This window comes from Cyrtonyx montezumae, unplaced genomic scaffold (genome assembly GCF_038088225.1).
Source record: "Cyrtonyx montezumae isolate F1298 unplaced genomic scaffold, pur_monq_1.0 scaffold_3, whole genome shotgun sequence".
Lineage (NCBI taxonomy): Eukaryota > Metazoa > Chordata > Aves > Galliformes > Odontophoridae > Cyrtonyx > Cyrtonyx montezumae.
This window is the reverse complement of record NW_027072034.1, coordinates 160,758,245-160,782,536: the sequence shown is the minus strand read 5'-3', so window position 1 is coordinate 160,782,536 and position 24,292 is coordinate 160,758,245. Positions and strand designations below refer to the sequence as shown.

At 58.9% G+C, this 24,292-nt stretch overlaps 3 protein-coding genes across 9 annotated transcripts in view; 2 read left to right on the top strand and 1 right to left on the bottom strand.

Moving 5' to 3' along the window:
• The window catches only part of SBF1 (SET binding factor 1), a 52,016-nt gene extending 36,402 nt beyond the window's left edge, over positions 1 to 15,614 (bottom strand). For all 7 annotated transcript variants that reach the window (XM_065743847.1, XM_065743849.1, XM_065743850.1 and 4 more), the window contains exon 1: positions 15,458 to 15,614. In XM_065743847.1, coding sequence (XP_065599919.1) covers positions 15,458 to 15,512 — 55 coding nt within the window. In that variant the 5' untranslated portion in view covers positions 15,513 to 15,614. The remainder of the gene's footprint in view (positions 1 to 15,457) is intronic.
• A 2,142-nt stretch (positions 15,615 to 17,756) lies between these two features.
• ADM2 (adrenomedullin 2) lies at positions 17,757 to 19,927 on the top strand. Its single transcript, XM_065741678.1, has 2 exons — positions 17,757 to 17,862; positions 19,549 to 19,927. The coding sequence occupies exons 1-2, from the start codon at positions 17,768 to 17,770 to the stop codon at positions 19,901 to 19,903; spliced, it is 450 nt and encodes a 149-aa protein (XP_065597750.1). The 5' UTR covers positions 17,757 to 17,767; the 3' UTR covers positions 19,904 to 19,927.
• A 1,297-nt stretch (positions 19,928 to 21,224) lies between these two features.
• On the top strand, positions 21,225 to 23,857 carry MIOX (myo-inositol oxygenase). Its single transcript, XM_065743876.1, has 10 exons — positions 21,225 to 21,317; positions 21,691 to 21,750; positions 22,350 to 22,430; positions 22,506 to 22,668; positions 22,809 to 22,876; positions 22,983 to 23,092; positions 23,188 to 23,255; positions 23,358 to 23,407; positions 23,495 to 23,607; positions 23,705 to 23,857. Exons 1-10 carry the CDS (start codon positions 21,300 to 21,302, stop codon positions 23,811 to 23,813), a joined length of 840 nt encoding a protein of 279 aa, XP_065599948.1. The 5' UTR covers positions 21,225 to 21,299; the 3' UTR covers positions 23,814 to 23,857.
• The last annotated feature ends 435 nt before the right edge of the window (positions 23,858 to 24,292 follow it).

The window sequence follows — 24,292 nt, the reverse complement described above, 5'->3', positions numbered from 1 at the left end:
CTATTTTATGATCCTATGAAGCTCCCTTCCAACTCAACCCATTCTATGATCCCAAGAAGTTCCCTTCCAACTCAACCCATCCTATGATCCTATGAAGCTCCCTTCCAACTCAACCCATCCTATGATCCCAAGAAGTTCCCTTCCAACTCAACCCATTCTATGACTGTACAAATAACCCATGTTTTCTTCTTTGCTTCACGTTCCACTGCGGTTTCATGGGGCTGGGAACCTGGGAAAACACAAAGCTCAGTCCTTTCCTGCAAACAGCCCCAAACTCAAGGTGGTTCTGACCCAGCACCAACAGTGCACAACCCAGCTGCAAACCTGAAGGATGAGAGCAGGACAGTCGCAGTCAGCTCTCATCCCATTTTTATGGTGTTTAAAGCATAACGTTGTAGAACGAACCAAAACTGTGCCCCAAAATAACAACTCATGCCCTGGGTGTATTCCCCCTCTGAAACAAAACATACGGAAAAAATGAATGAGTTTCAATGTTTAAAGTTTGCCATAGTTATGTCTGAGGACTTGGACTCTTCATAAACACAGGACGATAACGATCAGAAGGATAAACAGTTCAGGATGGGACCAGTGGACCAACTGCTCTCAGTGAGCTCCTCGTCGCTGGGAAAGCCCCAGCAGCTCCCCCAGTGCAACCCCCCACAGCAGCTCCCTGCAGCATTCACACACAATGTGAACCCTGGTGTGTTTGGATCTCTAAGATCACCAGTCCAATCCCAAACCATCCCCACCAACCACGTCCCCAAGTGCCACATCCCCGTGGTCCTTGAACACCACCAGGGATGGGGACTCCCCACTGCCCTGGGCAGCCTGTGTCAGTGCTGATTGCTCTTTGGAGAAGAGATGGTTCCCAATCTTCAACCTGAGCCCCTCCAGAGCACCAGGAGGCCGTCCCCCCCCTCCCCCACAAGCTCCTTTGAGGAATGGGAGAGAGCAGCCCACCAGTGCCAGGACCATCACCTCCTGCTCCTGTTGCCAACGCAAGCCGAGCTCAGCTCTGTCGCAAAGATTTGCCCTCGCTGTTCCTTGAGCGCGCGCCAAGAGGAGAGTCGTATTTGTCTTTAGAAACATTTAAAGCAGAAGAGGAAGTAATTAAAAAATAAATCATCCGTCTGTTTCCAAGGGCTCGTCCCAGGGAAGTGCTGCTCGGGGCCCACGGGGTTACTGGCAGCCACAGAGATAAGTGTTTCCCAGCTGCCCGCCGCTGCTGGAAACACTCCACAGCCGTGGGAAGGGGAAATCCTCCCCAAACAGCCCCGACCCATGCACAGCTGCCTGCAGGGAATGGCAGGACCCCCCCCCAAAAAACCCAAGAGAACAGTGGGACCCCCAGAAGCTGCAGAGGAGTCCTCGAGGAAGGCAGTGCTGAGGGGCAGAGCCATGCAGGATTCCTTTCTCACAGCTCTCCAGAAGCCAGGGCCATAGAGAGATGAGGGCAGGCACTGTGAGAGAGACAAGGTTATCTTCTGCAAATATTTACCATCATAGGGATTCCCAGTGTGGAGCAGCCAACATTTGGGATACCTCTCGACAGAGCTGTGCTCTCCACCAAAGGCCCTGCAGTACACACAGTGCAGCAACACCTGCTCTTCCTCATGATCCAACAGGGCTCCCTGGGCTCCAGTCTGTGCCCGCTGCCCCTTGTCCTGGTGCTGGGCACCACTGAAGAGAGCCCAGCTCCCTCCTCCTGACCCCCACCCTTCAGATATCCTCCAGCACTGCTCAGATCCCCCTCACCCTTCTCTCCTCCAGCTCCTTCTCTCTCCAGACCCACGGCTCTCAGCCTGTTCCCATCAGGAGGTGCTCCAGACCCTCAACATCTCTGCACCCTCCGCTGGGCTCTCTCCAGTAGTTTCCAGTCTACCTGGAACTGGGGAGCCCAGCACTGGGAGCAGTGCTGCAGCTGTGCCCTCCCCCAGGGCAGAGCAGAGGGCAGGAGCACCTCCCTGCCCTGCTGGCCACGCTCTGTGCAGTGCACCCCAGGCTCCCACTGTCCTTCTGGGCCACCAAGGCACGCTGCTGGCTCATGGTCAACTGCTGGTCATCCACTATCCACCAGGACCCCCAGGTCTTCCTCCACAGAGCTCCTTCCCATCAGCTCAGCCCCAACCTGCACCGATGCATTCCTCCCCAGGCTCAGGACTCCCTACAGAAGGTTCAGGGGCTCAGGACTCCCTACAGAAGGTTCAGGGGCTCAGGACTCCCCACACTTGCCCTCGGTGAACCCCATCAGGTTCCTCTCCACCCAATCCATTGCACAACGGTCAGTGCTATCAGGCCACACCTCGGTGGCGGAAGCCATCACCATTAAGCTGTAATACAGGAGCAGTGTGAGTCAAAACAGGCAGCGAGGGGCTGTTCAGCAGCATGCTGACGTTGGGAGGGGACACAGCTGCAGCCCAGGGTGACCTGGCTGTAATATAATCTCTGTACGACCTGCTATCCAATTCAGACTGAGCAAAGAGAACCTTTTCAGGCTGGAAGTGTAAATGGTCGTCAACCGTGCACGCACGCACAGTTCCTGTGCACACAGATGCTCACTGGTACTGGGTCATAGCAAGAGTCCGTGCAGCCTAATTCTGCACTTCCACATTTATAGCAGTGCATGCTTTATGAAACCCCCGGTCTGAAGTGCTATCTGACGCTCCCACAGTTAATGGAGGTTTTTCAGAAGAAACCCTTCGTGGCTTCTTTAGGTTTCCTTTCCTAAGAAAGGAGTTCAGGATGCTGTCCGTGGGGCCGTATTCTCACGGCATTGCATGAGGCAGGTTAGCATCAGCCCCAGCACTCAGACTTCCTGCAAGCAAAGTGACACTTTGTCATGGAATCATAGCATAGAAGCACAGAATGGGAACCTCAAAGCCCCCCCCAGATGTCCCCCACCCCCAGCCCAAGCTGCCCAGGGCCCAATCCACAGCCTCAGGCACGTCCAGGATGGGGAGCCCACAGCTCTGGGCAGCAGTGCCAGGGCTGCACTGCTTTCTGATCTGAACAGAGGGAGCACGGAGACTGAAGCTCGCTCTGAGCAAGTGGCAATCCCAGCCCATCGCATGCAGGCACTGAGCAAAGAGCACGGGGAAAGCCACTGAAAAACCTTTGGGGAGGGGCTTGCTCTATTTTTATCCAATGCCAAATTCCAGTCACTTCCCAAGGGAACCACGAGCCAGCTCCAATGGGTCCTGTCCTGACAATTACAGGGCTGCACCACCAGTGTTTACCCAGTGCCTAAAAACAGTGCCAGCAGTCCTCAGTCTGGTGACAGCACACAGCACGGACCTGCCAGGCACCAATGCCTGCAGCACGGGGTGTGGGGCACCTGTGGGACACAGAACCACTAAACCATCCCAGCTGGAAAACACCCCCCAAGACCATTAAGTACAGAGAGTTGCAAGTGACCCTCAAGGATCACTGAGTTCAATGCCTACTCCTCAAAGGGCAACCCAAAGGATATCCCAAGTTGCAAGGGTCTCATGAAGGCTCAGCACCTGGATCATGCAGAGGAATAGCATCACAATGCATACATGCACAGTACCCCTTGTTTTGGGCACCATGGACAGCATGTGCTTCACTGAGCACCAAAGCCCCAAGGCACGGACACCAACACGGCAGGAATCACAGAGGCCCAGAATGGTTGGGCTGGAAGGGATTGTATAGATCAGAGAGCTATAGAGTGGTTGTATTGGAAGAGACCTTATGGATCACAGAGAGAATGGTTGGGTTGGAAGGGTCCTGAAAGATAACAGAGGTGTAGGATGGGTTGGGTTGCTTTAGAAGGGTCCTTAAAGTCTGTTGAGCCATAGGATAGCTTGGGTTGGGTTGGAAGGGTCCTTAAAGTCTGTTGAGCCATAGGATAGCTTGGGTTGGGTTGGAAGGGTCCTTAAAGCCTGTTGAGCCATAGGATAGCTTGGGTTGGGTTGGAAGGGTCCTTAAAGCCTGCTGAGCCATAGGATAGCTTGGGTTGGGTTGGAAGGGTCCTTAAAGCCTGTTGAGCCATAGGATAGCTTGGGTTGGGTTGGAAGGGTCCTTAAAGCCTGTTGAGCCATAGGATAGCTTGGGTTGGGTTGGAAGGGTCCTTAAAGATAACAGAGACACGGGTTGGCTTGGGTTGTATAGGAGGGGTCCTCAAAGATCACAAAGTCATAGGATAGCTTGAGTTGTGTTGGAAGAGTCCTTAAAGACTGCTGAGCCATAGGATAGCTTGGGTTGGAAGGGTCCATGGAGATCACAGAGCTATAGAGTGGTTGGGTTGGAAGGGACCTTAAAGATCACATAGCAATACAAACTTTGGGTTAGAGGGGTTATTGAATATCATAGAGTCATAGGATGGCTTGGGTTGGAAGGGTCCTTAAAGATCACAGAGCCACAGGATGGTTTAGGTTGGGTTGGAAGGTATCTTATAGATCATAGAGCCACAGAATCCCATAATGATATGGGGTGGGAGGGACTTTTCAGCCTACCCAGATTCAACCCCGGTCGTGGGTTGGCTGCCCCCACTTGTGCAGCTCAGTGTACTGAACAGCCCAGTGCTGGAGCAGTGCCCACAGCTGCCAGGAAGGAAAACTCATTGCAAGGAGCAGGCAGCTCCGACACAGCAGTGCAAACACTGGGCACAACGTGAGCATGGGGTGTGTCATTAGTTTGTTCTTGGTGTTATTTGTATTTGAAAACAAATCTGCTTTCATTGCTTTATTCCATTCCACCAGCAATTTCTGAAAGCTACGTCATGCAGAAACCCAGGGTGCTGGCAGTGAGGCACGCAGGTGTCACACAGCACCAACCACTGCCACCCCTGCAAACCACAGCCCCTCGGTCCCATCACTCATCAGAGCAGAGCTTTGGGGTTGGTTGGACTCCCATTTCATCTCCCATTTCATCCCATCCCATCCAACTGTTCTGCACTTCTGTGATTCCCTGCAGACTCTCGGGCCCAATGCCATGTGAGGACCCACCACTGCTGAGCAGAAGGAGCAGCAGAAGGGGCACAGAGGGAACTGAAGCAGAGCAGCTCTGCAGAAACATCCCCAAAGGAGCTGTGCAGCCACAGCTGCAGGAGGAAGGGGTTGCTGCTGCTGCTCATAGGAACTGAGAGCGCCGCAGACAGAGGACTGACCCTCATCCCCAGTCAGCTCACACATGGGCAGCACCTCACAAGCCAGGACTTGTTGTCAGAGGCACAATTGGCCCCCTCCTCCTGACCCATGTCCTTCAGATACCCATCAGCACTGCTCAGATCCCCTCCAGCCCCACCCTTCACTCCTGTACAGTGCCCTAAAACTGAGACACAACAGAGCAGCATCCAGGGACCAAGCTCTGCTATGTCCCACTCCTGACCCCACTACAGCAGCAATAAGGCTCAGCCGGGCCCTCAGACTCCTCTGCCCTTACATGCCCAACCTCCTCCCCCACACCAAAGGGATTATTCAGAAAGCTCTTCAGAGGCAGAGCTGTCTCCTGTGATCACCAGAGCTCAGAGGAAGGACGGGTGGCACTACACACTGAGGTAGGGGATGGGGATCACTGCCCCACGTGGAGCTCTGCCTAGCAGCCAGTGATGTTACCCAGCCCTAGGAGGGAAACTGCAGGCCAGCCAAAGCACATTGGTCACCCAACGGGCACTGTGGGACTGATAAGGCACACAAATGCTGTTTGACATCACTCTTGTGAGCAGGAAACTAAATCTTCCTCTTCTTCCCCCAGATGATCATCAGGCCCATGGACCAGGTAGGCACAAGTCGATGCTGTCCATCCCTGCCCTCACCTACAGTGGGATCTCCCCTCTGGGTTTGTAATCCCTGAATGGACCCTGACAGGACAAGGGAGAATGGTTTTAAAATGAGAGAGGAGATGGGGGGGGGGAGGTGGGAGGGGAATCTTTTACCAGGAAGGTAAGCCAAGCCATTCTATAGTTCTATGCTCTTCAAGGACCCTTCCAATCCAAACCCTTCCACGGTTCTGGGATCTTCAAGGACCCTTGGAACCCAACTGTTTTATGATTCAATGAAACTACATCCTGGATCTCAGAGGAAGGGGCTGGAAATTCTCCACATGACAAAGGGAGAGCAGCTCCTGGACCACACACACCTGTCCTGCCCTGAGTTGCCTTCATCCCATCTCATCACAAGCACAGAAACAACTCATCTGACCAGGAATAAATTGAGCAAGCTTTGGCCTCTTCCTCTGATGCACCTGAAGGCTTTTGAGCACAGCTCTTCTGTATGTCCACATCCATAAGCACTGGAGGTAACAAAGAAAGATCTCCACCCTGCAGGAGAGCAGAGTGCAGTGGGGTGCCCTTCCAACCCAATCACTCTACGGCTCTGTGATCTATAAGGATCTATAAGGTCCCTTCCAACCCAACCCAAGCCATCCTATGACTGTGATAGTCAAGGACCCTTCCAACCCACCCACAGTATCACTATGTGATCTACAAGGTCCTTTCCAACCCAACCATTCTGGGGTTCTGTGACTCTACAAGCCCCACAGCTTCCCCCCACAGGCAGGCAGCAGGGCAGGGCCAGGAGGAACCATGGGTTCACCCCCAGTGGTCCCAGCACCCCTCCCACCCCACCCAGGTACGCAGGGGCTGCCTCTATATTAGGGCAGAGAGCCGAAAGCAGACGTGCTGTGCAGAAAACCTCAGCTTCCTGTTCACTCCCCTTCAACCCACGTGCTTTTTTTTTTCTTTTTATTATTGAAGAGTGACAATAGCAAACAATGCCAGGAACGTGATGTGGGTTAGCACCGTGAGGAGCCAAGCTGGTACAGTGCACCCATGAGCTTGGGCTCTGCAGTTCCCCACATCAGAAGAATGCAGTGCCATCGTCCTCAACTTGTTGTACTTCAGGAAATTCAAACAACTCAGCTCACTGCCTCCTCACAGGAGAGATGCTAACTGGACCTTGTTCAGAAGCATCCCTTTTGCTTGTGAAAGCTCTGTGCTGGAGCAGGAGAAGATGCTATGGGTACGACCCACAGGAAGCCACGGCAGTGCAAAATGCTCAGAACAAAACCCACTCTGCTCCTGAGAAAACCACCACGAGCACAGACCTGGCAATGAGGGGTCCCTGATGCCCTCACCTCCAGCTGCCACACCAACCCCTCTGCCCTCCTGGAAGCCCAAAGGCACAGAGCTTTGGAGCACACCCTGGGTTGGACCTGGAGAGGCTCCTGAGCCCTCTGCATGGCACACTGGGACTGAGTGCTTGGTAAGAGGTTGCTGAGCACAGCACCAGGAAAACAACAGCAAATCCCAGGATTTACATGGACTCCCAGCAGCCACTCCATCTGGAAGCTCTGCAAATCCCAAAGCTGTGCACGCAGCCCTGACCTGTGCTGGTCCTGCTGCTCCAAGCACCACGAGCTCACTGTGTTGGTACAGACCAGGGCCCAGGGAGCTCCTTCTCATCGTGAGGAAGAACTGTGTGCTGGCCTACCCTGCTCGGTGCAACACACCCCAGGGTCCCATTGGTTTTCTTGGACACCAGGGCACGCTGCTGGCTCACGGTCAACATGTTGGCCACCAGGACACCCAGGTCATTCTCCGCATTGCTCCTTAAAAGCAGCTCAGCCTCTTTTTGTGGCCCTCCTCTGGACGCAGCGTGGAGACAGAGAATATCCCAAGGAAGGGCACGAGGTCAGGAACCAAGAGGACAGAGCGAAGGACAGAACACTGTCAGACATCCATAAGGACAGAGCAATACATGGGAACTCTCCAACACCAATCCTCAGTCTGAAGGAGGTCTCCAGGTCATCGCACTCCCACTATCCCAACCTCATCGTTACCCCATGAAGCCAAGGATACGTCTCCTTCCTGAGGGGGGTGACAAAATCAGGGCAAAGCTGTGACAGCAGGGGGAAGGAGGGCTGTGTTTCTTGGTTTGGGGTTTTCTGTTTGTTTTTGAAAACAACTGCACAAGGGAACTGTCCCTGAGCAACACTCACTGGGCCAAAGCCACTGACAGCCCCAATAATTGGGACACCCAGTGCTGTCCCAACCAGGAACATTCCAACCCAACCATTCTGTGATCTGTAAGGACCCTTCCATCCCAAGGAATTGCCTGAGTGTGAGCTCTGCCACAGGCAGACACAGCCACAGCCTGAGCCCTTCCCTGGAACAGCTCCTTCTGAAGAGACACAAACCTACAGCACTGGACAAACCTCAAGTACTCACATCAGTGTACCAAAAATCATCTGACACGTTCGTGCTGACATCCTCAAGGTGAGGGACTTCCCAGAGGTTTAACATTTTGGGGAGGCAGATCTATGGTGGCCAACAAAACCCGAGGGCAGGAGAAACATATCAGCTTCCTTCTGTGCGCTGAGGGCCGTGCAAGCGACCTCAATCACCAGCACTTGGGGATGTGAGAGATGAAGGTCAAGTTAAAAGTGTAAGGACACAGATAACCATGAGAAACGAGCAAAGGAACCTTCCAACGGCTGAAAACCAACCCAACAACGAGGAGAATAAAATGCACAAACACAGAACGTGGCTCAGAGGAACTTGGTGAGCCTGAAGTTCAGAGGGGATAGAAGTAGAAGAGTGATTCCCCAAAGCAGAAATCCCCACAGGGCACTGCCAAAGGTCAAAGGATCGCAAGCTGTGGGGGCTGGAAGGGCTGCAGCTCCACACAGAGCATCCAGGAGGGTTTAGGTCTCTGCAGAGAAGGAAACTCTCCCACCTCTCTGGGCAGCACCACCAGGGCTCTGCCACGGCGAAGTTGAGGAGTTCAAAGTCAAGATGCTCCAGGCCCTGATGGTCTCCGTAGCCGTGCAGCTGCACGAAGGCTGCGGGATCACTTGGAGTCTTTTAGGGGAAAAAAAATCAAGGCTGACGTGTGCACAGAGCCCAGGGCAGACTCCGTTATCACTCCCGTGCCACTCGCTAATCCAGGCTCCAAGAGCATCCAAGAGCACCGCAGCTCCCGAGGAATGTGACCAAGCTTTGCTCATCCCATCTGACATCTCAGACAGACGTCACTCCCAGGAGCCATCACACTGAGCCCAGAGCCAACCTGCAAAGCACCCACGCAGCCCTCCATGTCACCGTGCTGCCAACGGGCACCGGAGCAGCCCACCCCCAGCACATCACGCTGCTGCCCGACCTCCTTCCCCTATAGGTCTGCTAAGTTCACACTGCACTCACCCAGGAGCTTATCTCTCCTGCAGGAACCCTGCCAGGCTGCCTGACAGAATCCAGCCCTGCCAAACGTGGTGTCCCAACCCACATCCACCCCATGTGTGTCTCTCGCTTCTAAATCAATGTGATGACACAACCCCTCGCCATACCCCAGCTCCAGGAGGAGCTGAAGCCAACGATTGTGTTCCTGCTCTGCACTAAACAGAGATGCTGTGTCTGTGGGTGAGTGTCAGCTCGCTGCCCGCAGCTGTGTCCCCACTGCCCATCCCTGCAGTGCATGGGCAGGATGGGGAATGGCCAAGGTTGGTGAGATGCTGCCTTTCTAGGGGTCCTGCTTGCCCTGGGGAGGTTCACAGATGCATGGAAGCACAGAATGGTTGGGAGGGATCTGAAAGATCACAGAATGGTTGGGTTGGAAGGGACTCCTCAGCCTCGCTCCTGCTGTGAGCTGTGTGCCCACCCAGCTCAGGGCCTCATCCATTGCCTTGGGCACCTCCAGGGTGAGCAGCAGTGCCAGGGTCACACCGCCCTGGGTGAAGGATTTTCCCCAACATCTGACCTCAAACTCCCCTCTTTCCACTGGAAACCATTCCCCTGTGCCCCATCACTCTCTGCCCACATACAGAGCCATTCTCCCGTGCATCAGCCCCTTTAAGGTCTCCCTGCAGCCATCCCTTCTCCACGCTGCACACCCCTCCCTCAGCCTTTCCCTACACAGAGTTGCTGCAGCCCCTGACCATCCCTGTGTCCTCCTCAGGTCCTGCTCCAACTGCCCCACATCCAACAGACACTGAGCTGAGGAGCACTGATGTGGCACACCACTGTCCTGCAGTGGCACGAGGCAGGATGCACTCACACTGCAGGACCTCCTACCGTGTCCTGACCCCAAGCAATGTGCTGCCCAGCCTGGTTCAAGTTCAGGGCCCCCAAAGCCCTGACCAAGTCCTGCATGCAGTTTACTTCCCACGGTTTCAATTAACAGACACTCATCTCCATTCTTCAACATTAGATGTTTGGCTGCAGGTATCTAAACCAAGCAGCATTAGGTCAGGACCTTGAGGACACCAGAAATCTTCTCCTACCCTTAAAAGATTGGATAATAAGATCAATTTCTTCCCTAAAAGAGCTATCAGGCACTGGCACAGGCTGCCCAAAGAAGTGGGGCAGTCCCCATCTACAGAGGTGTTCAAAGAGCATGGAGACATGGGACTCGGGGACACGGTGTGGGGTGGGCTGGGGTTGGACTCAATGATCCCTATGAGCCCCTTCCTTGGAATAATGTCATGATCTCAGAGGTCTTTCCCGGATGCCCCGGGCTGGGTGCTGAGCTCAGAGCTGCCCAGGTTGGGGCAGGGCACCTTCTGTGCACCACAAGCAGAAGGAGAGCTTATCTGGGCCATCAGCAGGAAGGTGACGTAGCGAAGAGGGGTGGGCAGCCCGGCTTGTTTTCTGCTCCACTTCCTACAGCTACCCACAGCACAGATGCTTCTAACAAACCGACACGCTCCATTTTCTCCCCCTCCAAAAGTCCCCGCTGCATCGTTTCGATCAAAACCATCCTGGAAAAAAAATAATAATCATAATAAAACCAAAAGTGCATTGCTGTCCCAATCTCAGATACAAGGCACCAGCAGCGGGCTGTTCCCTGCAAGCTGACACGTGGCCGCTTCTGAGCCACACCACAAACAAAAGGGGACTGGAACCCCCACAAGGAGAGGGCCTTTGCTCTGTGGCAGTGCCCAGCACACCTTGGGGGCTGCAGCTCTCAGATGAGCAATGCAGACCTCAGCACGCCCGACTCCACCGTGCCCACGTGTCCTCGAGTGCCACATCCCTGTGGCTCTTCGTACAACTCAAGGGATGGGCAATCCCCACCACCACGGGCAGCCCGTGCCAGTGCTGACTTGCTCTTTAAAGAAACTGCTCCCAGTTTCCAAGCTGATCCTCTCCAGCACAATGTGAGGCTATCCCCTCTTCATCTCATCGCTGCCCCCTGGGAGCAAGGCCGACCTCTCCCATCACCACCAACCTCCTTTCAGTGGAGGTTGAGCACTGAGCTCTCCCTGAGCCCCCTCTGCTCCACGCTGCCCACACCCCTCTCCCTCAGCCCTGTGCTGCAGACCCCTCACAACTGCAGCCCTTCCCATCACGACACCAGCAGGGCACGTCCCAGATGCGGGCTGAGCCTCCTTTGTTTGTGTTTGTTTGCTCTTCCAGCACCACAGCTGCTTCTTCCCAGCCAGCATCGCATGCAGCGCTGCAAAACAAAACTCACTGGGAACTGAATCTGCAGATCCCTCCTCAACTGGGAAAAAAAACGCAAGCTGAAAGTGAGAGAAAAAAAAATTCAAAACAAATAAATAAATAAAGCTCCAACATTCTCACTGGCTGCAAAATGAAATATTACTAACAGTGAAGGAATTCGGTTACAACATATGGTTCGTATTGGTGCTTCCTTCTCACGTTCACCCACTCTGCTGAAACAGTGACACACGTGGAAGGCAGCACACAGCTCCAGCCCGGCCCCTGGGGGTGGGGAGAGGGGAACAGAACCACAGGACGGAGTGGGTTTTGGGGTCCTGGTATCGGGCATCACCCAACAGCCCCATCACCCCGACCACAGCAGAAGGGAGAGCTCACAACGCGTGGGATGAAGGAGCTGCAGTCAGATGGGTGGCACGGCGCGCACACGGAGCCATCCTCTCCCCAAATGTGGATGTGGCAAATGCAGCTTTGGTGTCAGCAACCACTGGAGGTGGTTCAATGGATGGGGGCTTCCACACGCGCGTGGAGCGGCCGCTGCGTCTGAGTCAAATGATGACTCACTTGGAGCACGGCAGCACGCAGAGAGATCCCACTGCCAGCACTGACCTACAACAGCAGCAGCCCCACAGCCATCCCAGTGCTGCTGCAGCAGCCCCACAGCCATCCCAGTGCTGCTGCAGCAGCCCCACAGCCATCCCAGTGCTGCTGCAGCAGCCCCACAGCGTGGCAGGGACAGGATCAACCCCCTGGTCCCCACTTGCCATCATACCAACTTCAGCTCAGTGTGAGCCCACCTGACCCCATCCCCATCCCTTCGTTCACCCAACTCCGGGGGCACTTTTATTGGGATGGAGCTGCAGGTCTGAGGTGCAAGAAAGATTTAATGCTGCTTCAGAGTACCATGAAAAAATTCTTAGGACAGACAAGACCAAGTGTGTGTTGTCTACCAACTCCACCCAGCACGGAGCCTTATTTAATTAAATGAGGATGTCCCCCTCCCCCACCCCCACACCGCTGTCAGGCCCCACAAGCAGAACTTCGCCTTCAAACTGTGGCTGCTGATGCTCTGAGCACAACAAGGCACGGAGCGACGTGATGAGAAGAGCTGCACACGGAGGGCACAAGGGCAGCAGGCTCAGGAGCACAGCTGCAGATCTGGACGCAGCTGGAAGCAGCAGCACGATCCCAAAGGTTTGCTCAGAGATGTGCATCTCCCACCTCCCACTCCCACAAAAGTTTTAGTGCCAGAAATCACCCCGTGGCTCCATACAGAAACCCAACGATGAGTTCTTGGGTAATGCTGGATACGTTCTCAACCTACACTGCTCCTCTCCACGGGGAACAGAGGAGCCCCCTGGCCACAGCAGGAAGACAGAACCACAGGAACCGAGAAACTCAACTGCTGTCAGAACACCATGAGCCACCATGGCTCCATGGGACAAATATCCATAGGGTGCTGGGTACACAGAGCCCCACAGCCCCCTGTGGGGCATCAAAGGTGTGCTGGGTTCCCATGCACTCTGTTTCCTTTCCTGCCCCTCTGTGGCCTTGCAGCAGCTCCGGTGCTTTCGGTTTCTGTGATGGCACCCTCCCTGACCCTATAGCACACAGAACCCATTCCCAGCCCTGCCTGGGGAGGGCTGGAGGGCAGCTCCCTCCCAGGAGCGTTGTGCCATGCAGGGCAGGGAGGTGTGGCCCTGAGACCAACCCAACCTGTACAGCAATTAGTCAGAGGCGGAGGGGGAGCAGCACACCCTTCCTCCCAACATTATCTAAAAGGAGACAGGGTGCAGGATGGGGGCTGACACCCCCCACCCCACCCCCCCCCCGATGTCTGATAGCACACACAGTGTGCACTCTGCAGCAGACGGATGCTCAGGGAGGCTCTGCAGCAGCAGCTCCTCGGCTTTGCCACGTTCAGCTGTCAGTCTGTCCCCAGGATGCAACCAAACACTGCACAGACCCTGTGCACCTCCAGCTCCGTTGCACTAGCGGCTCTGTGGCACTAATTAAAATCTGACCAGAGCCTGATGGCTCTGTGCTAATAGCACAGCACCTGCACCTCTGGGTTTGCGGCCTCTTACACCGCCAAAACCTGCTCAAGACCTCCAGGTCGGGGCTGGGTGTTGTGCCCAGATCCAAACTACAGCAAACACAGGTGAGCACCGTGCAGTTCTGTCCCCTCCAGATGAAATTTCCTATTTAAAACACAAACCTTGAAGCCAGAACACACAGCTCATTCCTTGTGAGGCCTCCTTTATAACGTCCCTCCAACGTTAATGCCTTCACTGCAGATGTGTCCTGAATGATGCTATGAGGATCACGGCACTCCTCTTTCCCTTCTGGGTGTCCAGAACTTGGGGCAAGGACAGGACAGGAGGGGAAGCTTCGGGACCTGTCCCACAGGGTCACTGACAGCCACTGCTGCCTGCACGAGCTGTTACTCCAGGGCAGAACCAACATCCGGATTGGAAAAGATCTCTAACATCATCAAACCCAACCACATCCTACTGTGTCCCCACGTGCCACACCTCTGAGATCCAGGAGCATCTCCAGGAATGGGGACTCCCCCACTTCCCTGGGCAGCCAGCTCCAGCACCTGACTGCTTTTTCCCTAGAGGAAACATTTCCTAACATCCAAAGCGCTCCGAGGCAGCACATAAAGGAATCAAGAACTGAGCAGCTGTGCCCCAGCAGACAGAGTTCAGTGTGGATCCCACCTGCAGCCTGGGAACAGCCTGAGGGCACCAGGGCCACGCTCCTCAGATCCTCACCCAGGCTGCAGTGTTGAGAGAACCGGGGAGACAACAACAAAATTCACCGCACCGTCATTCAGAAGATGCTGTGGTTCCTGGACAGCCTTTGCTCTGCAACCCAAAGGCTTTGCTGATGCTCTGTTCTGGGTCCAGTAGAGCTGTGGGGCAGCACCATGCAGTGCAGCCAGAGCTCCTGCTACTTACTTGCTGGGATTGCAGGACTGAAACTAGCAGGGGGATCCCACAGCGTGACAGCACTGAGCACCACAAACACCAGCACTCAGGTGACAGAACTATGAGGGCTAGAAGGGACCTCCAGTGCAATCCCCCCATGCACCTCCCCCCCGCAGCTGCACACAGAGCATCCCAGCAGGTTTGGGACTTTGCAGAGAAGGAGACTTCCCCCACCCCTCTGGGCAGCTGTACCAGGGCTCTGCCACACTCACAGCACACAGTTCTTCCTCATGGTCAGATGGAGCTCCCCGGGATCCAGTCTGGGCCTGCTGTCCCTTGTCCTGGCGCTGGGCACCACCAAACAGAGCCCAGCCCCCTCCCACTATATATTGACAAGCATTGATCAAAATCCTTTCAGCTGTCTCTCCTCCAGGTGCACAGCCCTGGAGCTCTCATCCTGTCCCCATCAGTTGGTGCTCCAGGCCCTCACCATCCCTGCACCCTGCGCCGGGCTCTCCCCAGAAGATCCCAGTCTGCCTGGAACTGGGAAGCCCCACACTGGGTGCAGTGCTGCAGCTGTGTCCTCCCCAGGGCAGCGATGTCAAGCTCCCCCTCGCTGCAAGCACTGACCTGGGGGGCTGTACCCTTCCCCCACGAGAACTGCGGGCCCACCACAAACCCCACAGCCGCCTCCTGCCCCGTGAATGTGCAGTTTTGAGGAGCAACGCTCCCTAGGCGAGGATTCCCTTATTTAAGAGAAACTTCACGACGGTGATACCATCGCAATTCTGAACGTCATCGGGGACAGCCGAGCTCAGCGGGACAGGGTCAGGGATACGGGTCAGGGTTAGGACGAGGGATGGGGGTCAGGAGCCGCCAGGCCTCAGCCCCGCTCCCCACCGCAGCCCAGAGGCTGCAGCCCCCAAGGGCCTCCAGAGCCCCTCCCCGCAGCCCTCGGCCCAGTCCCAGCACCCGGATCCGCCCCCATGCCCACCCCTTCGCCCCACACTGAGGAAGGCCCCGCTGCCCCTCAGCCCCAAGCAACCCGTCGGCCCTCCCCGCCACGTCTGTGGGGCGCGGCCTGCGCACCCCCCCACAACCCGCTCACCGCGCTTCTCCGCGTCGTAGCCCACCAGCACGAAGTAGTCGGCGAGGCGGGCCATGGCGGCGGGCCGGGCCGGGCCGGGCAGGGCCGCGATCACCGCCCGTCCGCCGCCGCCACCGCCGCCGCCGCGCTGCCCGCCCGCCCGCGCACCGCCCCCGCCGCCGCCATCTTGGCCCCGCGCGCCGCCCGGCCCGGCCCGGCCGCACTGCGCCTGCGCGGAAACAGAGGGGAGGGGCGTGGTCACGGGACAGCCATTGAGGTAAAGGGGGAAGGGCGGGAAGGGGGGCGGGGTTTAAGGGGGAAGGGGGCGTGGCTTCTGTGTGAGCGGGGAGGTGGATGTAGAGTGGTGGGCGTGGTTTGTGTGGGAGTGGGCGTGGTCTGCGGTGAATGGGCGTGGTTTGAGGAGCGAGGCGCGTCCATCAGGTCCGGTGCCAGTGAGCGGTCCCCGCTGGAAGGAGGGGGTTTTGGGGTGGTCCCGTATGGGGTCATGGGTTGGAGCCCCCCCGGGCTGGCACCCCCAGGGCGTGCCCCAGGACTCCGCAGAGCTGGTGATGGTGTCACAGCTCAGGGATGTTCCGGGCAGGGTACCACGTGCCACATCCCCACGTGTGTCCCTATGTCTCCACGTTCCCACGTCACTGCATCCCTGTGTCCGCGTGTCTCTGTGATGTGCCCGCATCCCTGTGTCCTCATGTCCCTGTGATTTCCCTATGTCCCTGCGATCCCCTGGAGATACCAAAGATGCAGGGGACACTGGGGATGCCGAGGACACCGGGGTCACTAGGAGGATACTGGAGATGCTGGGGAAGCAGTGAGAACCCTGAGGATGCTGGGAACACTGGCGGCACTGGGAACACTGGGAATGTCGGGGACACAGGACGCTGAGGATGCTGGGGGTGCTAGGGACACATTTTCCCCTTATAGCTCAGTTTTTCCCTTCAGCTCACCTGGTGGTGACTGACAGTGCAGCGTTTTAGTGCTCTCCCACCCGACGCTCCCCCAGCAGCGTCGCCGTGCCTCCTCACTCCCCACCCCCCGGCAGTTCATCCGAACCTCATTATGGTTTAGGACCCTCCCTCAGGATGAACCACCCAGACAGAGTTTTGGGAAGTCCTCCTACCTTGGTCCTGCCCTGCCCCGGATGGACAGTGAGAGCTGAGAAGTGATAGGGGCACCATGCGGGGGGCTCAGCTGTGATGGAGGGGGGGGGGGCTCAGCAGCGAAGCTGTGGCACAGGTTGTAACCCCACTGAGATCTGCGTGTGGTGGTACAGGGCTGATCTGGGCTCCTGGCTCCGTTGCTGCCTGCCTGCCGTAACACCACGCTGCCCTGCCTCCTTCCATCCCCAATCCCATCCCATCCCCACTTCTATCTTCACCTCCATCCCATCCGTCCCACCCCAATCCTCATCCTCAGCCACATCCCCATCCTCACCCCATCCCCAGCACAGAGCCCGCCCCCCTCCTCCCCATATGCGTCGCCCCCAAACCACGTTCCGGCCCCAAATAGAGGACGGGGCTCCTCTCTGCCCCGGCTGCTCCCAGCAGCCCCGGTTCTCAAAGGGAGGGGGCTGCCCCCCCTCCCTTTGCAATTAGACAGACATTAATTAGCCTAAAATAGCCAAAGCCTTGCTGACCCATCCGGGCTCGTGCAGGCACCTCTACCTCCCGGCACTTGGGGCCGAGGCGGGGGGACACGGGGTGCCACGGGGTGCCCCCCACCACGACCCTGGCACGGGGACCTCCATTCCTTCCCCACCGTGACGTGGCACGGCTCGGCACGGCTCAGTTTGACTTGGCACAGCTCAACACAGCTCCCCGAGTTAGAGGCGACCCCAAAACCCGCTCCCGGCCGAGCCGGGCCGAACCGTACCAAGCCCCACAGGAGCCGAACCGAACCGAGCCGTGCCAAATCCCGAAGAGCCGTGCCGCCCCGCTCCCCGTGGCTCCTCCCGCTGCTCCTCCCGCCCGGCGATATTTAACCTGGGCCGGTTTAGGATCGGCAGTGCGCAGAGTGAGCGGTCCCGAGTGGAGCCGGTACCGGGCGGCCCCGCGGGCAGGTACGGGCAGCCCCGACGGGGAGCGTGAGGAAGGGGCGGTCCGGGGTGGGTGGGGGACATCAGCGTGGGGGACATCAGCGTGGGGGACATCAGCGCTGCTGTCAGCGCAGCTCCGGAGCTGGGACCCCCCGGAGCTGCTGGCGGACGGAGCGCTGAGCCGAACCGAGCCACGTCCATCCGTGTAGAGCCGAGCCGTGCCGTGCCGTGCCGTGCCGTGCCCAGCTGCTCCCCGCAGCAGCCGTCCCGGTCCCGTCATGAGAGCCGCTCTGGGTTGCATCACCCTCGCGCTGTGCGCGCTGCAGCTGACCCACGGACGAGCCCTGCCCCACGGCAGCGCTCCCAAGCGCAGGTGAGGTGGTCCCGCACCGCGGACGAGGCCCCGTGGGGCTCTCCGCAGCGGGGTCGGCCCCGGGGGTGCGTGGAGTGGGGGTGGGGGGGTTTCCCCCGGGTTCTTCTGTGGAGGTCCTGAAGTGCTGCGGGAGTCCCGGAGTGGGGTGGGGAATGGGAATTGGGGGGTGGGGGTGTGGGGTGGGGAGATGGGTGGGAGATAGGGAGTGGGATGGGGAATGGGGACAAGGATGGGGATATGGGGAATGGGAAATAGAGGGGAGTGGGAGGTGGGGAATAGGATATATTCGATGGGGAATGGGGTAGAGATAGGGGATGGGACCAGGGAATGGGGCACAGGGGGGGAGGATGGGGATTGGGTGAAATGGGGAATGAAAGATGGGGATAGGGATGAGAATCGGATATGGGGGGTGGGAAATAGGGGGTGGGGAATGGGAAATGAGGTGGGGAAAGGAAGGGTAGATAGGGATGGGGAATGGGAATATGGATGGGGATATGGGGATTGGGAAATAGGGGAGAATGGGAAATGGGGAATAGAAGATATCTAATGGGGGGTAGGGGGATGGGAAATGGGCTGGGAACAAGGAATGGGGATGGGGAACAGGGATGGGATGGGAAATGGGAGATGGGATGGGACCAGGGAATGGGGTGGAATGGAAAATGGGAATGGGGCTGGGAAATGGGGTTGGGGAGGGCTGGAGAATGGGAGACGGGATAGGAACAGGGAATGGAGTGGAATGGAGAATGGGGATAGGGTTGGGGATATGGGGAAAGAAAATAGGAATGAGAGATAGGGAATGGGGCTGAGAAATGGGGATGGGGTGAGATGGGGAATGGGAGATGTAGGGGATAGGAACAGGGAATGGAGTGGAATGGGGATAGGAATGTAGATATGGGGAATGGAAATAGGGATAGGGCGGGATGGGGACTGGGGGATGGGGTGGAATGGGAGATGGGGGATAGGGAAATGGATTAAGGGTGATAATCAGAGTTGGGGAATGGGACCAGGGATAGGGTGGAATGGGGGCAGAGGATGGGGGATGTGGGGAATGTGAGATAGGGGATGGGGAACAGGGATAGGGTTAATGCACAGAATACAGCACAGGGCAGGAGTGAACAGCGCCCATCCGCGTCCACCACATGCAGGTGCGGGGATGGCTTTGCACGCGGGGACACGCGTGTCAGGTGGTGCACATGCCCGGACACGCGCGTGGTTGTGTGCGTGGGGTGATGGTGTGCGTGCGTGGCTGCACGTGCTGTGGCACACGGGTGTGCACTGTGGGTCAGGGGTTACGGGTGGGTGAAGGGGGAATGTGTCTGCGTGTGTGGGGTCACCCCATGCTCACACCTGCTGGGAGGTGGGGCTGCGGGGGGGGGGGGGGGGGGGGGGGGGGGGCAGAAGGGGTGGCTGCCAGTGCTGTCATGTCCCAGGGACGGCTCTCTGCCCAGTATTCCCAGTGCACAACCCCCCCCCCCCCCGGCCCCCCCACCCCACACACACACCCTCTGTGGATTCCCGGGGGCAGTGAACCAGTGCAGGATCAGGACAGAGTGCTGGAAGGGGGAGAGGGTTAAGGGAGAGCAGCCTGGGGGGGGTGGGGGAGGGTATGGTGTGAGGTACGATGGTCCGCAGCCCACCCCATCCCACTGCCCCCGTCCCGTTACCCCCTATGCTGCTCTCTTGCAGGGAACGCCCGGATCGGAGACCCCCCCCTGCCGTGCTGCACGTACCCCACTATCACCCACCTCTGCCCCTCGGAGACCCCCGAGGGCTGCGTCCCAACGTCTTCCCCCGACGCAGAGAGCTCATCCGTCGTCCCCCAACCCTATGGCACGGCCCCGAGCCGACCCCACGGCACAGACCCCGACACTCCTCGGGTGGGCGGGGCCGGCGTCACCTCGGGCGTCGTTTGCGGGTGGGCTGCGTGCTGGGTACGTGCCAGGTGCAGAACCTCAGCCACCGCCTGTGGCAGCTGATGGGCCGCTCGGGCCGCCAGGACTCGTCCCCCGTGAACCCCAACAGCCCCCACAGCTATGGGTGAAGGAGCATCCTTCCCCCCAACCCCCCCCCCCATCCTCCTCAGGACTGCGTGGGGTCGGGTAGGAGCTGACACTAAAGGACTTCCAGCGGCTGCGGGCTCCTGTGCGCCTTTCTGCGGGACCCCCCGCGTGGGGAAGGGGCAGTGGGGTGGCGGGGAATCCCCCCTTCCCCTCCCGCAGGGACGTCCCCATGGAGGGGATGGGGTGAGATGGGGAGGACGGAGCGCGGCTACGTGGGATTATGGACCGTGGGTCCAACCGAGCAGCGCTCCCAGTGGGGCAGCAGCGTGCCTGCCCCATAGCAGCGTGCCGGCCCTACATCCGCAGCCCCACAACAGTGTGCCTGCCCCACAGTCGGAGGTCCACGTGCCCCTTTCCTGTGCCAACCCTGGGATGCGCGGCTACATGGGACACCCCCGGGACATGGGACACCCCCTGTCCCCATTGGGTCCCGGCCCCAACAAGACGTTCCGGGGCGAAACGCCACGATTTTAGCCCAACTGTGTGCGGCCGCGGGACCAACCCCGTGGGCGCTGACCCCGGGGGATCGCGGCCCCGCAGTGCCGCCTGGTGGCCGCGTTGTTCCGTCCGTCCACTCCATCCCTGCGTCCGACTTCCTGCCCGGCTGTCCATCTGTCCGTACATCCACTTCTCCATCCGTGTGTCCGTCCATCCATCCATCCGTCCGTCCGGGTCTCCATCCCATCCATCCACATATCCATCCCTCCATCCATCCATCCACCGACCCAACCTGGCAGCCCCCCCCCTTCCATCCATCTGTGCCCCCATCCCATCTCCCCCATTGCAGTGCAGGATCTGGCCCCCAGGTTCCCCCCCCACCCCCCCCGCCCCGATTGGCTGCACAACAAACCACTTTCAGTGTATGTATGGGGGTCGGGGTCCTCCTGTTCCCCCTCCCCCCCGCAGGGTCCCCATGTCCCCTCCCACACTGGGGGAAGCAGCAGAACCAGGGACCCCCCCCCACACCCGGTGCCTCCCATGTGCCCCTGTTGCCCCCCCACGTCCCTTTGCCCTGAGCAAGGAGCAGTGTGGTCAGACTTCAACCCCTCCCCCCCCCCCCGCCCCACTTCCAACTCCCTGAGGGTCCCATCTGCCCTCAGCAGTGGGGATGGGGGGGGGAGGGGCAGATCCTCACCTCCGGGCTGCAGTGTGGGGCAGCCCAGCTTGGGGTGGGGGGGGGGGGGGGGCGCGCTCAGGACCCCCTTTTAGTGGTGACTGCAGCACCTTGGGGGGAGAGGACCGTGGGCTCAAACATTAACCGGAGGACTGGTTAGCGATTGTAACTGGTTACCGGTTAACTGGTGACCAATTGCCCCGGTGCCTGGGGATAAAGGTGGGGGTCCCATCCTGCCCGTGTGCCCCCAATCCCAGACAGCAATGAAGGTCCTGCAGGCGGTGAGTAGCCCACCCCAACCCCCCCCCCCCCCCCCCCAAGGAAGCCCACCCCACAGCTTGGGGTGGTGTAGAGCATCTGCACCTGTGGGGGGAGGGCAGGAAAGCCCTCTGGGACCCTCTGTGATGTCCTCTGTGCAGTGTGTGTGTGTGTGGGGGGGGGGTCTCAGGGTTTCAGGGACACCACCCCAAGTGGGTCCAAGCCCCACGGATCTGACTCCCAAGATGTGGGTCTGACTGTGTAGCACTGCCCAACGTTGTGGGGTGGGGGGGGGGTTTCCTTTGGGGAACATAATGTCCCCAAACCTTCACTCTGCTCCGTGGGGAGGGGGGGTTAAGGGTTGGCCCCCGACGCTCACCTGGAACCTCCCACCAGGACCCCAACCCCATGGAGCCACAGCCCGGCAAGGACAAGGCTGAGCTGCGCAACTACAAGGTGAGGGGTGGCTATGGGGCTGGGGAGAGACCAGAGGGATCCGTGGGGCCAGAGGGGGTCCTGTGGGGCTGGAAGGAGGTCCTGTGGGGATACTAGAGGGAATCCATAGGGCTGGAGGGAGTCCATGGGGCTGGAAGGGGGTCCAGAAGGCTGAGATGTCTGTGGGGCTCACAGACTCCACAGGGCTGGAAGGAATCCCTGTGGGGCTGGAAGGGGATCCATAGGGCTGGAAGGGGGCCTGTGGGGCTCCTAGAGGGAATCCATAGGGCTGGAAAGGGTCCTGTGGGGCTCCTAGAGGGAATCCATAGGGCTGAGGGGCCTGTGAGGCAGGAAGGGGGTCCATGGGGCTGGAAGGGGATCCATAGGGCTGGAAGGGGGCCTGTGGGGCTACTAGAGGGGATCCATAGGGCTGAGGGGTCCGTGGGGCTGGAAAGGGTCCTGTAGGGCTGGAAGGGGTCCATAGGGCAGAGAAGTCTGTGGGCTTAGAGGGAACCCATAAGGCTGGGGGGGGGGTCCACAGGGCTGGAGGGGATCCTTTGGGGCTATAGGGGCCAAACCCCCCCCAACCTCCCCCCCCCAGCCCCAACCCTTTACTGCAGGAGGGGAAGCTGCTGGACCGTGTCTACAACACGTACCTGCAGATGCACACCCACCAGACGGTCGAGTTCGTGCGTAGGAAGGTGTGTATCCCAAGGGGGTGGGGGGGGACGGGGGGGGTCTCTCAGGGCCGGTGCTGACCACCCCCACATCCACAGAGCGCTGAGTACGGGGGCTGCTCGCTGCGCAGGATGAGTGCCATGCAGGCACTGGAGTTACTGGACCAACTGGTGGACGAATCCGACCCGGACGTCGATTTCCCCAACTCCTTCCACGCTTATCAGACCGCCGAGGGCATCCGGCGCGCCCACCCCGACAAAGGTGGGGTGGTGAGGGGGAAGGGGATGGGGGACCAGCTGCCTGAAACCCCCCCCCCCCCCCCCTCCCCATCCCCCTTCCCTTCCTTGGGCTTTGGATTGGGGGTGGGGGGGGTGATGGCCTAACGCTTACCCACTCCCCAGATTGGTTCCACCTCGTGGGGCTGCTGCACGACCTGGGCAAGGTGCTGGTGCTGTTTGGAGAGCCCCAGGTGAGGTTGGGTTTGGGGGCACAGCCACAGGACCCCCACCTCCTCCAGGGGGGACCCATGGGGACACTTGGGGTGTTTGTCACACCCCCTCCCCCCCCCCCTGCAGTGGGCAGTGGTAGGGGACACCTTCCCAGTGGGCTGTAAAGTGCAGAAGTCAGTGGTCTTCAGTGACTCCACCTTCCATGACAACCCTGACACCTGGGACCCCCGGTACAAGTGAGTGTGGACCCCCCCCCCCCTCCAACCTCCCCCCCCATCAATGGGGAGTGGGCACCGTGGTGTGACTCTGACCCCCTCCCCCCCCCCCACAGCACCGAGTGTGGGATGTACCAACCCCACTGCGGCCTGGAGAACGTGCTCATGTCCTGGGGACACGATGGTGAGTGTCCCCCCCCCCCCCCATAGCCCCCTTCCCCACCACACACGGAGCATTGGGGTGGGGGGGCAGCAGCCCAGCCCCCACCCCCTGCTTTCTCCGCAGAGTACATGTACAGAGTGATGAAGTTCAACAACTTCGCCTTGCCCAAGGAGGTAAGGGAAGGGCAGGGCTGCTCTAAGGAGGATGGGGGGGGGGGGCACCCCAAAAAAGCTGAATACCACCTCCCCCCCCCCCTCCAGGCTTTCTACATGATCCGCTTCCACTCCTTCTACCCCTGGCACGCTCATGGGGACTACAAGCACCTGTGCAACGAGGAAGACCTGCGCATGCTGCCCTGGGTCAAAGAGCTCAAGTGCGTGAGGGGGGGATGGGGAGGGGGGGAAAAGCTCAGTGCCCCCCCCCCCCCCCCCATCCTCCCATCATCTCCCCCCCCTCTGTGCTCCCAACAGCAAGTTTGATCTGTACACCAAGCAGGAGGAGCTGCCCAACGTGAGGGAGCTGCGGGGGTACTACCAGGCCCTGATTGATAAGTACTGCCCAGGGGAGCTCTGCTGGTGAGCTGGGACCCCCCCCCCACGACTTTCCAGCTATAACCCCCCCCCCCCTTCTCCAGCACTCAGCACTCCCCCCACTGTGTTGTTCACCTCCTCCATGCTTCAATAAACCTGCTTGCCATGCAGCCAACGTACTAGTTGTGCCCAGGGTGGGGGGCAATGCGGACCCCCGCTTCCTCCCCTCCCCCCAAGCTTGAGGGAGAGATGTGGGGCTGGAATGTCGAAGGCTTTATTTAGAAAATTATAGGAAACCTCTGTGCCAGCCACTGAGCTGAGGGGAAGCGCGATGAGGGCAGGGCCCCCACCCCCCCCCAGCACACCCCCACCCCCCAGTACAGCCAACTCAGGGGGGGGGTGGGCACAGGGGCAGCCCCAGCTGGGGGATGGGGGGCACAGAAGCAGCCCCACACCGCGCTGACACCCGGCTGTGCATGAAGGCACCACAGCACACCAGCCCTGGGGCTGCAGAGGGCCCCAGAAGCC